Source organism: Scheffersomyces spartinae, assembly GCF_019049425.1.
Source record: "Scheffersomyces spartinae strain ARV_011 chromosome Unknown scaffold_19, whole genome shotgun sequence".
Lineage (NCBI taxonomy): Eukaryota > Fungi > Ascomycota > Pichiomycetes > Serinales > Debaryomycetaceae > Lizanozyma > Lizanozyma spartinae.
The window spans coordinates 201,823-219,880 of NW_025065066.1; the positions used below are offsets into that span (position 1 = coordinate 201,823).

Genomic DNA, 18,058 nt, shown 5'->3' on the forward strand with positions numbered 1-18,058 from the left:
AGTATGTATCCCTAACCCGTATATTGAGATTGACTGAAATATAATTTATACTTCATTTTCTTAGACGTCACGGTTTTAACAAGTTGAAGTTCACTTCACTTTATCAATTGAGGAAATTCCACAAACAACAAACAAACAATTTCTTTAACTTATTCTTCATCCTATAACGAAACTAGTCAACTTTTTAAAACCCTTATATTTGCAGTCCAGAATTGTATAATAATTATGAATATACGAAGATATGGGGTTAGTCCATACTCAGATTTACGCGTACAGTCTCAAACATACGTTTGTGCGACTGTCACAGAAAATTTTTCGTCGTTGGGGTGGGTGGAAATTTTTCAGTGAGAGTAAAAGACTCCAGTTCATAATGTCTCTTCCACAGTATAAGACTAAACAAACATATCAAGATGTCGTTCCAAAACAAGGTATGTACTTGATGTAAGGGATCGAGTTCGTTTAACAAATTAATACGAGTAACAACAACTGGATATTGTTAGCACTGGAGATTGAAACGAGGAATTGTGGAGAATTTTGTGGGGAGGGATCACCCGATTGGAGTATATTCTTTTGCAAATATTTTGTTGAATGAATTGAATTGAACTTTGTTACTAACATTTGTGGTGATAGAACTTGTACGCTCTTTTGGGTAACGATGTTGAAGGCGATGAACCAGCAGCCTTGAGCCCTGTCAAGGAATTGGTTAAGAAGAACACTTCTTCTAAGAAGGCTGATGTTCCTCCACCATCTGCTGACCCTGCTAAGGCCAACAAGAACAGAAAGCAAGCTACTGGTAACGATGCTGCTTTCAAGAACAAGGTTAACAATAAGTCTGTTTCTGCTCCTGCTTCCACTCCAAACAAGCACTCCAAGAAGCCATTTGACAAGCACTCTAGAACCGGTAAGACTGATTCCAAGAAGAAGGTCAAGCAAGGATGGGGTGATGACAACAAGGAATTGAAGTACGAGACTGAAGCTGCTGCTGATGCCGTCGAAGAATTGGAAGAACAATCCGAAACTGCTGTTGCTGATGTTGCTCCTAAGAAGTCTTTACAAGACTACTTTTCCGAATTGCAAGCCAAGCAAGCTGAATTGACCACCGTCAAGGCTGTTAGAAAGGCCAATGAAGGTGCTGAAGACAAGTGGGGTGCTTCTGAAAAGATTGAAAAGTCTCAAGATGAATTCTTTTCTTCTTCTGTTTCTAAGAAGGTTAGACAAAAGAACCAAAAGGAAAAGAAGTTTTTGGAAATCAATGCTACTTTTGCTGATCAAGCTCCTGCTGCTAGAGATTTCAAGAAGGGTCCTAAGAAGTTCAACGGTAAGAAGAGTGCTTCTCCAAAGGCTGCTGAACTTAACGAAGCCAACTTCCCTTCTTTGGCTCATTAAAACAGCGCGTCCATATGCCTGTTGGACAAGTTCTTGATATTTGATTTATGGTGGCGTGCCACTTGAAGTCAATACTCCCTTTTGATTGGTATGATTTTAAATGATATCTTACCAGCATATCTTTATAGTCTTTTTGTCTCATATTACGTAATTTATGGGGTTATCGTCATTATAAGATGTAGATAGAGAAAGAGGAAAGAAGAAAATGTAAATAGTATCTGGGGGCTTAAATCCAAAAGTATTTGCTTCACAAGACTTTAAATACTCCTTCGATTTGCAACCGGTTACTGCACGACTATGTTGATGGAGGTTCTGGTAAAATTTCTGGACTTGGAAATTAATCTGGGGAATATCATGTGACTAGTCATATCCGCTGGAACTTATATAAGACCAGCCACATTTCTCTTTTGATAGTATGATACATCATATTTTTTTCATAAAGTCACAAGGCCATAATATCAATCCATGATGGCACCACATGATACACTACCAGAAGCTGAGGGTCATAATACCGGTCAACTTTCTGAGGATACAATTCTTCATATTGGCCTGATGGCCGAGTCGGCACTGGTGGCCGCAAAGTCTCAAAGACGTAATAGTTCCCATTTCTCCGATCGAATCGTTGATAGTATTTTTGGTGGATCCAGAAGAAATTCGGGTACTGGGTCACGTTCAGGTTCTGTATCAGGCTCTCGTAGATTAGGGTTAAGTTCAAAATCAAGTACAACCAGCACTATCACCAATTCTACTATGACGAAGAAGCAGCAACAGCAAGATAATCATGATGATCATGATGATAAAGAACCAGGCTTTTCTATTTGGATCATAGCTAATAATTTCAAGGAGTTAAGTAAACGATTGACTCCTCTTTTATCATTACAAAAAGGTGCTATTAATGTATTAACTTGGAAGTCACCTTCTCAAACGGTATCGGTGCTTGTTTTCTATACTATGGTATGTAAATGGCCTCATTTGGTATTGGCATTACCGATGTTGATAGTTTTGGTTCAAGGGATACTTCCTGGATATTTGTATCGCCATCCAATTAGAACTCCACATATTATTACTGTTAAGAAAAGAGGAAAAAGTCTTATTGAGTATTTCAATTCTTCTAATGACGATAGTATACTTATTGAGTATTTGGATCAAACTACTACTGATACAAGTCTGATCCTATCAACAGTTGCAGAATCAGCAACTATTGAGATTCCAGAAGATGCAATAGATGAAGTCATTGATACTATTGATAAAGGAGAACAGTTTGTTAATACTCAAGCCAATTTATTATCCAATATGAAACATCTACAAAATGGTATGACAGATGTTGTTCGGACCTTAAAGGTTGTTGAAAAACTTGGATATGATCTTACTGGATTTGCCAATGAAAAATTATCAACAGCTGTGTTCTATGGGTTACTTGTGGTTACGTTTGTGATTATAGTGATGGGTGTATACATTCCCTGGCAACTTATCTTCATTCAAACTGGTTGGGTATTGGTAATTTTATGCCATCCCAACAGTAAAAAGTATTTGGCCATGATGCTGAAGAATAATAAGAAAAGTACTTTAAAAATTAAACGCAAGAAGCGAACCAAATCTGAATCTGTTATAAGTGAAGAGAACAATTTGATCAAGACCTTTGATACCAAAGGGATCTTCCCTCTGGATAGTCCACAAACACGAACACTTGAAGTGTTTGAGCTTCAATATCGAAGTTCGACTCAACCCAAATGGAAAAATACTGTTTATTGTTCGTCAGTGTTTGATTTGGATGATCCTAAAAGATCCCGGGGGTTGCCACGTGGAGCATCTGAAATATGGGATGTTATCCCACCTAAAGATTGGAAATTTGACTTTGCTTATGTGAATTCATGGGAAATTGACACTGCTCCTCAAGATTTGATTGAAGAACGAGCACTTTCAAGAACATTGATGATAAAGAATGATGCCAATGATGGCTGGATGTATGATAAGGTCAAAGTTCTTGAGGCAGACTTTGAATATCGTCGTCGTAGATTAACACGATCATGCTATAGATATGCTCGGAGTGTTTGGAAGCCACAACATTAAATCTATGCTACATTACAATACAGTACAATACATTGCAATACAATTTGATTAGTCCCATATACATTAACAACAATTATTGGTAAGTCCCGAAACACGTTTAGATACATCAACACCTCCAGCACCGCCAGATTGATCGTTGGCAGTGGAATATTCTGGTTGTTTCTCTTGAATAAGTGAAGCCAATTCATAGAAAATGGTATCAACATTTTCATTTGTCTTTGCTGAAGCTTCAGTGAATAAAATACCCAATTTCTCAGCTAAAGCACGTCCTTGTTCAGAAGAAACTTGTCTACCTTCCTCATCATCACATTTATTCCCAACTAAAAAGATTTGAGCATCATCATTAGCATATTGGGTAACCGTTTGAAACCAAGTTTCTACATTTTCAAAAGTCCGGGAATCGGTAACATCATAAACTAAAATGATCCCCATAGCCCCACGATAGTAAGCAGTAGTAATTGTCCGGAACCGTTCTTGACCAGCAGTATCCCAAACTTGTAATTTGATTTTCTTACCATTGCTTTCGATGGTTCTAATTTTAAAGTCAATCCCAATAGTCGTAATGAATGAAGTATTAAATTTATCTTCAACAAACCTTAACAATAAACATGACTTACCAACACCAGAATCTCCAACAAGCAAAAGCTTCATGATCATATCATATGATCTAGAAGGTGCTCTTGTACTCATGATAACCTTTCTAAGACGGAGTTAAATTACAATCAAGTACCCGGAGATAGATATCCGAGAAAAAATGTCTTCACTTTCTATGGTGATGTAAATGATTCTAATTATCAATTGTTCCTTGGTGTGAGGATACTCCTATTCAATTTGTTATTAAAAAGTATTGTCACTTTTTCTTCCGCCTCACAGGTCGTGTGTGCACCGTGTGCATACAGAGGGCTAACGGGTTAAAATGTGACACATCATATTGTTATCAATTATACTATGCTCCATCTATATATCTTACAAGAACACCTCGGCATTGATTTCAACTGCTGAAGCAGCATAAGGAATCTCAAAGGAACTCATCACTTCAGGATGTAATGTCCCGATAGAACCAATACGTTTACCTTCTTCACCTTCTTGAACTCTGAAAATAACAGACCCTCCTCTACCAGGGAAATAAGTAGTATTCTTTTCATCTTCTTCAATCCAATAACCTCTTCTAGTATCTGATTCGGGATTCTCTAACCAAGGGGTTCTTAATGTTTGCATAATCTTACCCAATAAACCTTGAACATACTCAAATCCAGAATTCTTACCAGTATAAATAGCACACCAATTTCTTTGGTTGAAAGCTCCTCTTTCTAACTTGGGATCCTTTAAGACAATATCTCCAGCTTCAAAGACTTTGATGGGTAATGAATGTTTTCTATTTTCTTTAATGGTCTTCAAAATTCCGGGTAAAAGCGAGGTTCTAACCACTTGATATTCAATGGTTTTAGGGTTCTCCAACTTAACAGCAGTGGTGCCATCATCTTCAACTCTTAAGAATTTGAAGTTTTCATCGTGTGAACATAAAGTCAAGGGTAAAACTTCCAAGTATCCAGATTGAGCAGACGCATATCTTAATATATCAGCAACTTTATTGATTGGTAATGGAGCAGCAACTAAGGAATCACCTTTAGGTTTGGTCTTCTTTAAATTGTTGTAACCATATCCAATAGCTGCGTCTTCCATAATATCACATTGATGTAAGATATCTGGTCTGGTGATGGGGATCTTAACATTTAAAATATCCTTTTCACTGGTTGAAGGTTCTGCGCTCAAAGACATCTTCTTCAATAAATCAGCAATTTCTTCACCAGAATATTCTAAGCCTAAACAGGAATTGATATAAGAAATTTCAGCTGGAGCAACTCTTGGTTCAATGTTGGGGACTACACGGGTTTCTTCATTATGTTCAGAAATCACCTTAACTGGTTCAATTTCAAATGGAGTTTCACAATAACGAGAAAACATGGCAACAATTTGATTAACCACAATTTCAGTCTTGGTTTTGTCAGTACCAGTGACATCAATGAAAACATTCCTTGTGTTTAAAGTAATCTTGGAATGGTCAGAATTAATGATTGGAGGCATGGAACCAACAGTTCTCTTGGAATCAAGAATCACGGGATAGACTGGCAGATCTTTAATGATGTGTAAATATCTACCCAAATGCTTATCATGTTCATAAAATTCCATCATCTCACTAGCATCCATGACTTTGCTTTGGTTTAATGGAGCAAACTTGATATCAGTAGGCTTTAATGCTTCATAAGTGAAAGGTGGAGTCAAAGTATCTAAATCATGAGTACCCACAGCCACTAATGTTCTGTTACGACATAAATTGGAATGCAATTTATCTTGTAATGCAATGAATGAGTCGTAACGTCTTTGGTCAAATTTAACGTTTCTCAAAATGGCTCCAGCAGCATAAGGTCTGACTTGAGCTGTTGATTCCTTAATCGTCAAGGTAACTTCAGGAGTAGAAGGTTTTAATGTATAAACTGGAGGCTTGGTGTTACCCAAAAACTCATTTAAAGCTTGAGCAATCCCTTCAATACATAACATATCGTATCTGTTTGCAGGAATTTCAATCTTTAATTGAGGTCTTTCATCTCCTTGACATTCTTCAGTAGTATCTTCATCTAATTCAATACCAAAGTCAAAGCATAATTCATCAAATTCCTCGGTGGTGTACTCCTTACCCAATAACTCAAAAAGGTCAGCCTTATCCACTCCAATGGTAGGCATCTTGGTGTATTTAAATCTATGTGGTTATGGTGAGTCAAGCTTATCAGTCAAACGAATTTTAAGTGTAGGAAAAAAATTTTCTTCCAAATTTTTCACCTCAATTTCCAGACAACGTGTTACCCGGACGTTGGGTTTAGGGTATAACAAATTTTGGCTATGTTTTACCTTACTGTTAGTGATGAGCCTTTTGGGTGGTGGCTTCTATGTCTTTGATTTCATTTTTCAAGGCATCGATGTCGAATAAAGCACCGGACTCTGTCTCTGTCTCGGTCTCGGTCTCGACTTGATACTCTTCTGTTTCCCTATTGGGTACAGTGGCCCCTGTATCGTTGGACTCAGTAGATGTGGCTTCTTCTGTATTCTTTGTAGTTGCTGTATTACCAACTGTATCCCACCAATTCTTTTTCGAAGGCTTAGTCCAGAACTTCCAGCTCTTCTTCTTGTACTTTCCATTTTCAATATCTTGTTCCATTTTCTGTTTGGCCTCTTCAAACTCGTCCACCAATTTTCGTTGTCTTTCCACTTGTTCTGGATCGGGCTCTTCGATTTCAGCAAACGTTTCACTCAAGACTTCCCAGTCAAGTTCCTTTAGAATCTTGGGGATGGCTTGTCTGTAAGCCATATGGCCCTCCACAAACTCCGTACAATCTATGTTCTCTATTCCATAAACATTCTCAATGGGGGATAATCCTGCAACGGTCATAAGACCTCCGCTAGTGGCCCGAAATAAATAGCCCAAAATCCAGTCCTTTTTGGAATACCCATTGATGAAACGTCCACTAACAACTGAACGAGCTAAAGATAATTGGTCAACATTAACTGTAACTGGAGACCCAAGAATAATCACATTTTCTACCAACCCATAGATCCCTCTTCTGGCCAATTCCGTAAGACATGAATAGATAAGACGAGATCCTAATGAGAACCCAACAAGGGTGATGGGTCTTATACCCAAGTTCCCCTCACTCAAATTATCTGCCAATATCTTGCCTGCTTTCCATGCTCTATCGAGAGAAACATTCCATGGATTATCAAGTAAATAAGACAACTTGGATAAAATCATTGGTAATTGGATTGCAGCCATAAGGGAAGTTAAAATGGTTGCTCCCAAAATCTGTTGAATTGATGTAGATAAGGCTTCACTGGCAAGAATTCCTATAGTTTGACCCATAGATCGTAACATTTCCGGTTCCCATAATAAAGAGAAAATGTCTCCCATTACTGGATCAACGGTGGAAAATGGTAATCTAACATCATCCAAATCACTGTTCATCCATCCAGATACCGTAAGAATCAATTGGGCACGCTTATTGTTGTGTAGGGGTTTGAATTCAAAGGTATGAACATCTCCGGCTCTTCTAGACCCTGCTTTAGCTCCAACATTGGCTCCAATAGCAATACCTGCAGTGGTAATGATTGCACCTCCACCAACTCCCGCAAGAAACCCACCGGAACCAGTGATTCCTATGGTTGTTAACCCAGCAGCCAACCCAGCACCAATAACAGGTGCTAATAACCCAGCTGATAACCCTATTGCAAGCCCACCACCTAAAGTTGCCATACCAATATAAGCCAATCTTTTTTTCTTATTCTTTTTAATTTGTTTATCAATCAAAATCTTATCAATTAACTTTTCATCATCATTTTCAATGGATTTGTTATTAGTTTCAATATCGAGACTACTTGTTAGTCTTCTTTCAAACTGTAAGATTTCCAATTCTCTTAATCCAAGGTATTGGGCAAATGTTAATAGTAATGTCTTTGATCTACTATCAAAATAACCATCACTTAAAAGTAATAGGAATAAATCACATACAATGACCCATCTTAAATCATAGGGAGCTTCTTTACTCCAATGGTACTTCTTATTCTTACGTAATGTGGCAGGAACTTGATGAGGATCATTCCTTAATGAATCCAATAAAGGATCAATTTCAATCCCATGAACACTAAGTTTCTCTATCATGGCTTGTTCTTCTTCAGAACACTTCATATGTTCATACATCTTCAACATAACATACATGGTCCAATTTGCAAAGTTTCTTTGACCAAGATTGAATTGACTAGAATATTTGGAGCTTGCTGGAAGCTTGATTTTGGCTAAATTAGTGGCCATTTCCACGGTTATTAACTTTGTGGCTGCAACATATGCAAATTGTTGATTCTCGGTAAGCATTTGTCTTGTAGATTCCAACGTATCCGAAGAGTTTATGGCTTCATCATGGTATCCTGAATCATCATCAGAATTATATTCCATGTCTTGATACTGTGCCACTTTATCTGGAACCGTGTCCTTGAAAAGGAAGTCTGTTTTTCGGTCTAGTTCCAAGTATTTGGCCACTTGTTCCTCGGTATCTATTCTCGTATACCCAGTGGTCATGGCCAAGTTCTCAAGGAAAGGATCGGTGGTTTCACCTTTAAACTCCAAATCCCCTCTATCGTTGTAGTAGTCGAATTCTGTGATCTGTTTGATATGTTTCCAAGCAGTATCCTTATCATTAAAGAAGTCATCCTCTTCATCAACATCCGTGCTAACTTTATCGTTGGCCGTGGCTTTCACTGGATCCACGTCCTCGTCATCGTGATTCTCCTTGATTGCGGTCGTATGGACCTTCTTTTGAACCGGGGAAAGACTTCTGGCCATTCCAGGCGATGATATACTGTTCCTTGTAGATGATACACTATTCAGTGTCGTAGTGTTTCGCAGTTGGGTGACTAAACTATCACTAGATTGCATAAATGACATGGCTCTGTTCAATGAACTGTTGGATTGGTTATTCTGTTTGGTGAAATCAAACTCCACATAATTCAAGTCTTGATGTGATTCGGTTGGTTCTGCTAGGAACGAATCATCCTCAGACTCATTTCCGGTTTCATATTGTAAGTCTGGCCGTGCTGTATCCGGTAGCAGAGGCAACATGGATGCACCAGTCCGGTTTTGGAGATATACCTTTTGTCTCCCATGTTGTATGGCCTCGTGATTGGGTGATGTCAACAGTATGTGATGATGCTGCATCTTATGGTTACTGTTGTCGATGATGAAGTACTATTGGCTTCCTCCCGTTTGGGTCTGCAATGAATCGTGAATTGCTGTTGACACAAAAGCCAAAGCTGATATGAGGCAATCACCGGATCAAGCAGATTACGCCCAGTAGAACAGTACAGTATAGTAGTATTGTATTGTACAGCGTAATGGACTGGATTAATACAACGTAGTCATATAGCACAATACTACGCTGTATGTTAGTCTACATTTACAAGACAAATGTCCGCAACATGGTTTTACTCAAATCGTCAACAGCCGACGGCCTACGCAGAGTCCAGGAATATGTTGCTGTGGACCATAGGTGGCCGAACTGCAATCTTCAATCTGATTCCAAAGAATCAGACTAAAGAGAGTTCAAAGCCGACCCACTTAATCTACAATCTGTCGACGGAGCTACTCTGTTTAATAATCCCCGAAGGAACATTATTGTGCTGTTTCATACAGTATTGCCATCTTTCATTGCTAAACTAAACGCATCGCATCGCTCAACCTCCGAAAAAGGACCAATGAAACACACGTAGCCTCAAACACAATAAAAGACTTGTTGGTATAACCCAACAGACAAGACTAATGAAAAGCAGCACAATATTAAAACTCGCTTCTCGAGCGCCGATCTGCTACGAACCATCACCACAACTGTTCTAAGGCAACCGCGAAGGTTTAACCAAAGAACTTGTTGGGAGACTTGCCGTAACACAGATTGATAATTTGTAAGAAAGAAATAAAACTCCATCGCAAGCTTGAAGAGGATTTTCGCTTTGATTTATATGACATAATTATTGGTCGGGACACGTCGTGATGTTTCTTGTGTTACCCGGACACTCATCTCATCACTCCATCAGGTTTACTATTAGCAGAAGACCAAGGGCTACGCTGATTATGATTCAATAACAATTGGAAATATGAGTAGACGTATAGAAAGAAGACGTGCTCGTAAAGGCCCAGCAGCTTCTCCTGCTGAGACCTCTTTAATAGAAGGGATACAGGACATGGAATTGGGGGCAGAAAGACAACTTATACCATTTTCTTCTGAATCATGCATTGAGCCTAAGAGAACACTTGATTTATTCAACGAAGTACTTAAAGATATCTTACAATCTCCTACGCTTCATGATCATGTCCAGGAGGTCAAGAGAGCATTATATAATCGAGATTATATGGCTGCATTTGATACTGACAATAAACGATTTGCATATGTTTCCAGATGGACTCCAGCCAGAGCCTTATCGTATTCATCACTCTTTGCGTCATTCCAAGCCATCAAAAGACTCCTTGCCGATAAGGACCAGAAAAGAAAGGTTTTATGTGTTGGAGGAGGTGCTGCCTCAGAGTTAGTAGGGATTGCATCATTATTTTGTCGATTAAAGGAGTTTAATCCTAACTCCGATTCTCAATTGGATGTTACTATAGTAGACATTGCCAATTGGAGTACGGTAGTCACCCATTTTACATCCTATATCAAATCCCATTGGATATATAAGCCAGAAAAGTTGAATACGACATTTATTGAAGGAGATATCTTGGATTCCAAAGTCATATCTAATGAAGGGTTTGATGTTGATTTCATTACTTTATTATTCACCACCAATGAACTTTTTTGTGCAAAGAGATCGGAAACCATAAAGTTTCTTCAAAGATTAAACACCAATTGTAAGAAGGGAGCATATTTACTAATTGCTGAAAGTGCTGGATCATATTCTCATATAACTGTGGGCACCAAAAAGTTCCCAGTCCAGTTCTTGGTGGATACTATTTTAGTAGGGAAGCCAAATGATGATAATGGTGCATGGGAAATTGTTGATAGTTCTGAAAGCTGCTGGTACAGAATAAATGAAAAGGAGGTTTCCTATCCAATGAAGTTGGAGAATATGCGTTTCTTCTTTCGGTTGTATAGAAAGAGATAATATTTAGGGTATTTAAAGGTTCAATTTCGATAATTTATCCTCGATTTCTTCAGACGATTTACCATCAGTCAGCTCTGGTTTATCTAGCTTTGAATTTGTTTCATCAGCTTGCTTAGTCTCGGCTTTATCTTGCTTGGGTTTTTGCTTAGCCTCTGTTTTATCAGCTTCTTTGGTTGTTTCTTTCGTAACATCATCAGGTTTCACTTCGTCTTGTTCCTTCTTTCTCTTTTGCTTATATTCCTTATGAGTTTCCAGAACCTTCTCAACCAAATCTTTCAAGTCCTGCTCCCAGCCTAAAGCTGCCGCAAGCTTATTGGCTATCGTATCGCAATCAGCAGATATAAATATGTCAGTTCTCCGACCCTTAACAAAATCACCAACTTTTTCGTAATTTACAAGCATTCGTCTAGTTCTACGAGGTACTTCACTGGGTAGCAGCGCAAATGGATACACAGTTAAGGACGTTCCAGCCACAATTGCAACATCAACATCATCCACATCTTCATCCCATTGGTTGAAAAGACGTTGGGGTAATGCCTCGCCAAAGAAGACTATATCGGGTTTAATGTAGTTCCCACATGAACAATGGGGTATACCCTTGTGAGACCCAGCTTTATCAATAAGCTTATTCCATACTTCTTGCGACGTATAGCTTTTGCGACAGCTGACACAATGTGCCTCTGCAAAGGAACCATGTGCTTCAACAATAAACTCATCAGATACACCGGCAACCCTTTCCAAGTTGTCGATGTTTTGGGTGTATACTCGTTGAAGGATACCCTTATCTTCGAAAAGCTTCAACAAACAATGGAACACCGTGGGTCGGTAGTTACCAGGATACAATTCTTCCGCCAACACACAGAAGGGTTCTGGGTTCTGTTTAAAGTAGTCCAAGGTAAATATCGCCTCAGCATATGGTAAATTGAATTGGGCCAAATTATCGTAGATCCCTGTTCCTGGACTACGGAAATCCGGGATCCCCGAAGCCGTAGACACCCCAGCACCTAAGAAGAATGTGACCTTATAATTCTTCAAAAGGATACTTTCGGCCAAACTACGGATCTGTCTATCATGGAGGTCTTCAGTCATGGTCACAGTGAAGAAGAGAGATCGGATTTTAGTTCCCAATGTGGAAATAACGAGATTACATACAAATTACATACAAAGATTGCATACAGACATACTACAACTGTGGATGACATACATTATGATGTGGGGTTCTTATTGATATTGACTGTGACTCTGACTCTGACTCTGACTCTGTCTATTACTCCCACAGACTCTGACTAAAACTAACTCCTATCATTTTGTATACTCAGTGGTTAACTTGAACTCGCCTTGCATTTAAGACCTTTATTGGATCCTTAAGTCCGTGATCTTCTTTTGATTTAGTTTGTTTCCTTTCAGTTCCTTGTGTTGATCATTTTCTGTTGATCTTCTCTTAAAGTATCGCCATTGGTGTGCGGGTCTCGTTCATATAAATGCGAACACTCTTCACACATAAAATTTGATCTCCACAGCAACTCTTCTTAACCAACTGACGACGATGAAGGTACGTTGCCTCGGTCTAGAACACATCTATGGAACCTCTTTACTAACATTGTGCAGCAAAGAATCACGGGACTTGAGTTGAAGATCTTGACGTCGGAGTTAAACAACTCCATCTTGAACTACAGATTGCAAAACATCTTCAACTTGGCCAACTCTTCAAGACAATTCTTGTTGAAGTTTTCCATACCTGACTCTAAGAAGTTTGTGGTTGTTGATTGTGGGAATAAGCTCCATCTATCCAATTATGACAGACAGACCACTCCCTCCCCCTCCAACTTTGTCACCAAGCTTAGAAAGCACTTGAAAACTAGACGGGTCACTGCCATCAAACAAGTCCAAAATGATCGGGTGGTGGTCTTCCAATTCAGCGAAGGGCTGTATTATCTTGTGATGGAGTTCTTTAGTGCTGGGAACATTCTTCTCTTAGACGAACAGAGAAAGATTTTATCTTTGCAGCGTCTTGTTAGTGAGAAGGAAAACAACGATAGATACGCCGTTAACGAAACATATAATATGTTTGACGAATCGTTGTTCACTTCAGATTTTGTTTACCAGCCTGCTAAGTATACGACTGAGGAAGTGAAGTCGTGGATTGCTATTGAAAATGAAAAATTATTGAATAAAATAACAGCTGAATCAACCAAGAAGAAACAAAAGGTCCCCTCCATTAATAAATTACTTTTTCTTCATGCTAGTCACCTTTCTAGTGAGTTGATCCTCAAAGAATTGGAAGAAAAGGGTGTCAATGGCTCTGGGAGTGCACTTGAATTCCTTTCTGATGATGAATCTTTGGTAAAAATAGTTGAGGCATTAACATCAGCAGAGATTACTTATCAAGATTTTCTTAATACGGATAAAGAAGTTGTGGGGGTAATTGTTGCTAAAAAAAATCCAAACTTTGACCCTCGTAACCAAACAGGTGCTTCTAGTGATTCATTAGAATATATCTATGATGAATTTCATCCTTTTAAGCCTTTCAAGCGTGATCCTCAAACTTACCAATTTATTGATGTTCAAGGCTATAATAATACCTTGGATAAGTTCTTTGTTGAAGTTGAATCCAGCAAGTATTCAATCAGAATAGAACAAACAAGATTACAAGCAGAAAAGCGGTTACAGCATGCTAGAAATGAAAAGGAAAAGCAAATTCAATCTTTGGCTGCTCAAAAGGAAGCCCATACTAAAAAGGGTGAAACATTGATCCATTTTGCTAATGTGGTTGAAGACTGTAAAGCATTTATTCAAACCATGTTGGACCAGCAAATGGACTGGACAAATATGGAGAAATATATTCAATTAGAACAATCAAAGGGCAATAAAATTGCCAATACCATTAAGCTACCATTAAACTTGACCAGCAACAAGATCACTTTGGCATTACCAGATATCGATGAGCTTGATGACGAGAGTTATTTGGAAGACGATAAGGTAACCGATTTGAATTCTAGTGATACTAGTGAACTGGATTGGGAATCATCATCTGAAAGTGAAGAAGATTCTGATGATGATGAAGATGATGATGAGAAAATAGTTAAAAGAAAGGGAAGGAAACAAACTCTGACAAGCAAAAGGAACACTCTTCCCCATAAGAAACTAATCTCTGTTGCCATAGATATTGGACTTTCTGCCTTTGCAAATGCAAGTACTTATTTTGATTCGAAGAAATCTGCTGAATCGAAGCAAGATAAAGTGGAGAAGAAAACGTCTATTGCATTGAAAAATGCTGAAAGAAAGATTCAAAGTGATCTTGCTCAAAAGTTAAAGTTTGAGCCTGAAGCAATTAAACACATTAGACCTAAATTCTGGTTTGAGAAGTTTTATTGGTTCATTTCTAATGAAGGCTATCTCTGTATTGCCGGAAGAGATGACTCTCAAACAGATATGATTTATTACAGACATTTGAACGATAATGATTGTTTAGTGTCTTCAGATGTCATAGGCTCTCTCAAGGTGTTTGTGAAGAACCCTTATTCCGGTCAGAAGGTTCCTCCATCCACGTTAATGCAAGCTGGAGTTTTTGCTTTATCTGCTTCTGATGCTTGGAGTAATAAGATTACAACATCAGCCTGGGTTTTGGAAGTAAGTGAAATTTCTAAAAGAGGGCATGGAGGACAATTTTTGCCAGAGGGTCAATTCGAATACAAAACTCAAAAGGAGTTTTTAGCACCCTCACAAGTTGTCATGGGGTTTGGGTTATACTGGCTTGTGGATGAAGCTACCGCAGAAAAGTACAAGGCAACTCGTGAACAGAAACAGAAGGATTTTAAGATTGTATCGGGCAACGTAAAGAAAGAACTTGAAGGATTGCGAGTTGCGTATTTGGAGAAGGAAAAGGAGAAGAGCACCCATACCAATGGTAAATTTGAGGAAGTGAAGGAGACATCTGAACCTGGCCAAGTATTGAAGAAGAAGGAGGAGGAAGAAGTTGAAGCTGAGTCTACAGTGACTTCTGATAACGAAAGTGTGTCAGACTCTGTGGTTCAACTTCAAAAAGCCAAAGTTAGAGGAAAAAAGGGCAAGATGAAAAAGATTGCCCAAAAATATGCTGATCAAGATGATGAAGAACGAGTACTTCGTATGGATGCATTGGGCACATTGAAACAGAAACAACAAATTGAAGCTGATAATGAAGCCAGAATCAAGAAGGAAGAAAACTCAAAGAAGCTGCAAATTATCAATGCTCAATTGGCTGCTGAAAGGCGCAAGAAACAATCCGAAAGAGAATTCAATAAATATTTACTGGGTACAACGGATGAGGATGAAGAGGAATCAGGAATAGAGAATTATTTGGAGATTATGGATTACATGGTATCCAAGCCTCAACCTACAGACAATGTTTATGCTCTTGTGCCTGTGTTTGGGCCATGGCAGGCGTTCCAAAAGTTCAAGTACAAAGTCAAATTCCAACCTGGAACTGGCAAGAAAGGTAAGGCAATGAGTGATGCCTTGCATTGGCTTACGTCTCGGAAAATGGATCTTACAGGAACAGATACGGACATAGATTGGCAAAATGAACGGGACATTTTACTGTCTACCAAACACCTTGATCTTATTGGATGTTTTACCGTGAACAAAGTTAAGCTCGTATTACCGAATGGAAACGAATCGGTGAATAAGAGCAAAGGACAATCGTTGGGTAAGAACGGTAGTAAGAAAGGTGGTAAAAAGGGCAAAAAGTAGATCATACGGCACTGATTACTACATATAGAAACAATTACGCGCTTATAACATAGTTAATTAGTAACTAATTACACGTGTTTTACTCTATTAGATGATGCCTTACATACGAATATTCTCTTTGGCTGCAACTCGTATATATACAGACCTAAACTCCGTCGTAATCCATCAGTGACCTGCATATATGATTTTTCCGGATCAATAAGCCTCTCTACACGTGCGACTTATAAACACTAAGAGTGAATGTACAATACTTGTTTAAACGTTGACATTGACATTGACAGTAACGTTGACGCAGTATAGCAGTGGATACAGGTATCTGCAGGTAGTTGGGAATTGCATTTAATTAATAGAGTTATAATAGTTAATTAATATTATTAGAATAAAATAGTATAATTAGCCGCCCATCGGTATAAATAGCGGATAACATCCAGACTAAAGTTGTAGGTTAGAATAGTATCAAGAATCAACTGTTAACACCGAGCACTAATCATCATGGTTGCAATTTCTAAGGCAATGAATGCCGGTCTTCTTTTGGTTGGTCAGGGTGTCTATGCCCCTCTTGCATCACCTCAACAATCAGCCACTGATCAATACAATATTGTGCGATTCTTGGGTGGTCAAGGGCCATATGTTCAAAGAGAAGGGTCTGGTATTAGCAATGAGTTTCCATCTCAATGTACTATTGAACAGGTCCAATTGTACAGCAGACATGGCGAAAGATACCCATCCCGGAACTTAGGGTCAAAAATGAATGCCACTTACCATAAGATCACCGAATTAAAGGGAACCTTAAAGGGTGATTTGGCTTTGTTCAACACTGAAAAATACTTTGTACAAGATTCTTATTGGTATGACAGAGAAACCAGTCCTGACAATGCTGCTTATATCTTCTCAGGTACGGGGGATGCTCAAAGACACGGTTCGTATTTCAGATCCCGGTACAACGAGTTGTTTAATGAATCATCTGTGTTGCCAGTGTTCACCTCCAACTCTCAAAGATGTTATCAAACTGCTGATTATTTTGCTAGAGGGTTTTTGGGTGACGCTTATAGTGACAAGACTGCGCAAATGTATGTGATCTCTGAAGATGCTTCCCAAGGTGGTAACTCTTTGACCCCTCGTTATGCTTGTAACGACTACAAAAAGGACCTTAACGACGATAAGGTTTCCAAGTTTAACGACTCCTTCTTGGATGACATCATTACCAGATGGAAGAAGGAGAATCCTGATCTCAACATCACGAAGTCCGATGTTTCCAACATGTTTGCCTATGTTGCATACGAAATGAACGTCAAGGGTTACTCCACGGTTGCTAATTTGTTCACCAACGAGGAGTACATCAAGTACTCGTATAAATACGATCTTCATGAATATTACACCAATGGTCCCGGTAACAACTTGACTATTAGTATTGGAAGTGATATGGCTTTGGCTTCCTTAGAATTGTTAAAGGATACAACCACTCAGCAAAAGATCTGGTTATCTTTCACACACGATACCGACTTGGAAATTATGCATTCTGCCCTCGGATTAGTAGAACCAACAACGGACTTGCCTATTGACCATATTGTTTTCCCATCTCCTTATAGTCATGCTTCTATTGTTCCACAAGGGGCCAGAATTTATGTTGAAAAATTGAGTTGTTCCGGTGAATCTTATGTTCGTTTCATTGTTAATGATGCAGTTGTTCCGGTTCCAGGTCTTGGATCTGGTCCGGGCTTCTCTACCAAGTTGTCAGATTACGAAACTTACTTGAAAGACAGGTTGGCTAAATTCAATTACGTCAAGACCTGTGGTATTGATTCGAATGTTCCATCAAACATCACCTTCTACTGGGATTATGAAACTAATGTTTTCACTAATGGTACTTCAAAGTACAATGCTCCGCTCTTTATTGGTTAAAATATATGTCAATTATTTACGACATTCGTATATATTTCCGTTACACCCGTTTATTTCTTTTCCAAAATATAACATCAACACTTTGATAAAGATCATCAACTGTAAACTAAAGGGTACTCTATTTCGTATACAATTGATTCTATTCTTAATAGAAAAAAATAACGACAACTGCAGGATTCGAACCTGCGAGGGCAAAGCCCAAAAGATTTCAAGTCTTTCTCCTTAACCGCTCGGACAAGTTGCCAGATTGAAGATTAAGGCTTTAATTATTATACAC

General features: G+C 38.7%; 9 protein-coding genes and 1 non-coding gene across 10 annotated transcripts; 5 read left to right on the top strand and 5 right to left on the bottom strand.

Annotated features, from left to right (window-relative positions):
- Positions 1-410: 410 nt before the first annotated feature.
- On the top strand, positions 411-1,386 carry KQ657_001982 (uncharacterized protein; the record flags this gene model as incomplete). The annotated part of the gene is made up of 2 exons (XM_043192759.1): positions 411-428; positions 631-1,386. 2 exons carry the CDS (start codon positions 411-413, stop codon positions 1,384-1,386), a joined length of 774 nt encoding a protein of 257 aa, XP_043047814.1.
- Positions 1,387-1,854: 468 nt separating this feature from the next.
- On the top strand, positions 1,855-3,456 carry KQ657_001983 (uncharacterized protein; the record flags this gene model as incomplete). The annotated part of the gene is made up of 1 exon (XM_043192760.1): positions 1,855-3,456. One exon carries the CDS (start codon positions 1,855-1,857, stop codon positions 3,454-3,456), a length of 1,602 nt encoding a protein of 533 aa, XP_043047815.1.
- Positions 3,457-3,519: 63 nt separating this feature from the next.
- Positions 3,520-4,146, bottom strand: SEC4 (Rab family GTPase; the record flags this gene model as incomplete). The annotated part of the gene is made up of 1 exon (XM_043192761.1): positions 3,520-4,146. One exon carries the CDS (start codon positions 4,144-4,146, stop codon positions 3,520-3,522), a length of 627 nt encoding a protein of 208 aa, XP_043047816.1.
- Positions 4,147-4,422: 276 nt separating this feature from the next.
- Positions 4,423-6,198, bottom strand: FRS1 (phenylalanine--tRNA ligase subunit beta; the record flags this gene model as incomplete). Its single annotated transcript, XM_043192762.1, has 1 exon — positions 4,423-6,198. One exon carries the CDS (start codon positions 6,196-6,198, stop codon positions 4,423-4,425), a length of 1,776 nt encoding a protein of 591 aa, XP_043047817.1.
- A 172-nt stretch (positions 6,199-6,370) lies between these two features.
- Positions 6,371-9,118, bottom strand: KQ657_001986 (uncharacterized protein; the record flags this gene model as incomplete). Its single annotated transcript, XM_043192763.1, has 1 exon — positions 6,371-9,118. One exon carries the CDS (start codon positions 9,116-9,118, stop codon positions 6,371-6,373), a length of 2,748 nt encoding a protein of 915 aa, XP_043047818.1.
- Positions 9,119-10,146: 1,028 nt separating this feature from the next.
- KQ657_001987 (25S rRNA (uracil2843-N3)-methyltransferase) lies at positions 10,147-11,148 on the top strand (the record flags this gene model as incomplete). The annotated part of the gene is made up of 1 exon (XM_043192764.1): positions 10,147-11,148. One exon carries the CDS (start codon positions 10,147-10,149, stop codon positions 11,146-11,148), a length of 1,002 nt encoding a protein of 333 aa, XP_043047819.1.
- Positions 11,149-11,160: 12 nt separating this feature from the next.
- HST2 (histone deacetylase) lies at positions 11,161-12,237 on the bottom strand (the record flags this gene model as incomplete). The annotated part of the gene is made up of 1 exon (XM_043192765.1): positions 11,161-12,237. The coding sequence occupies one exon, from the start codon at positions 12,235-12,237 to the stop codon at positions 11,161-11,163; it is 1,077 nt and encodes a 358-aa protein (XP_043047820.1).
- A 457-nt stretch (positions 12,238-12,694) lies between these two features.
- KQ657_001989 (uncharacterized protein) lies at positions 12,695-15,879 on the top strand (the record flags this gene model as incomplete). The annotated part of the gene is made up of 2 exons (XM_043192766.1): positions 12,695-12,700; positions 12,757-15,879. The coding sequence occupies 2 exons, from the start codon at positions 12,695-12,697 to the stop codon at positions 15,877-15,879; spliced, it is 3,129 nt and encodes a 1,042-aa protein (XP_043047821.1).
- Positions 15,880-16,371: 492 nt separating this feature from the next.
- On the top strand, positions 16,372-17,781 carry PHO5 (histidine phosphatase family protein; the record flags this gene model as incomplete). The annotated part of the gene is made up of 1 exon (XM_043192767.1): positions 16,372-17,781. One exon carries the CDS (start codon positions 16,372-16,374, stop codon positions 17,779-17,781), a length of 1,410 nt encoding a protein of 469 aa, XP_043047822.1.
- Positions 17,782-17,943: 162 nt separating this feature from the next.
- Positions 17,944-18,025, bottom strand: KQ657_001991. Its single transcript has one exon. It is a non-coding gene; the product is annotated as a tRNA-Ser (tRNA).
- Positions 18,026-18,058: the final 33 nt, after the last annotated feature.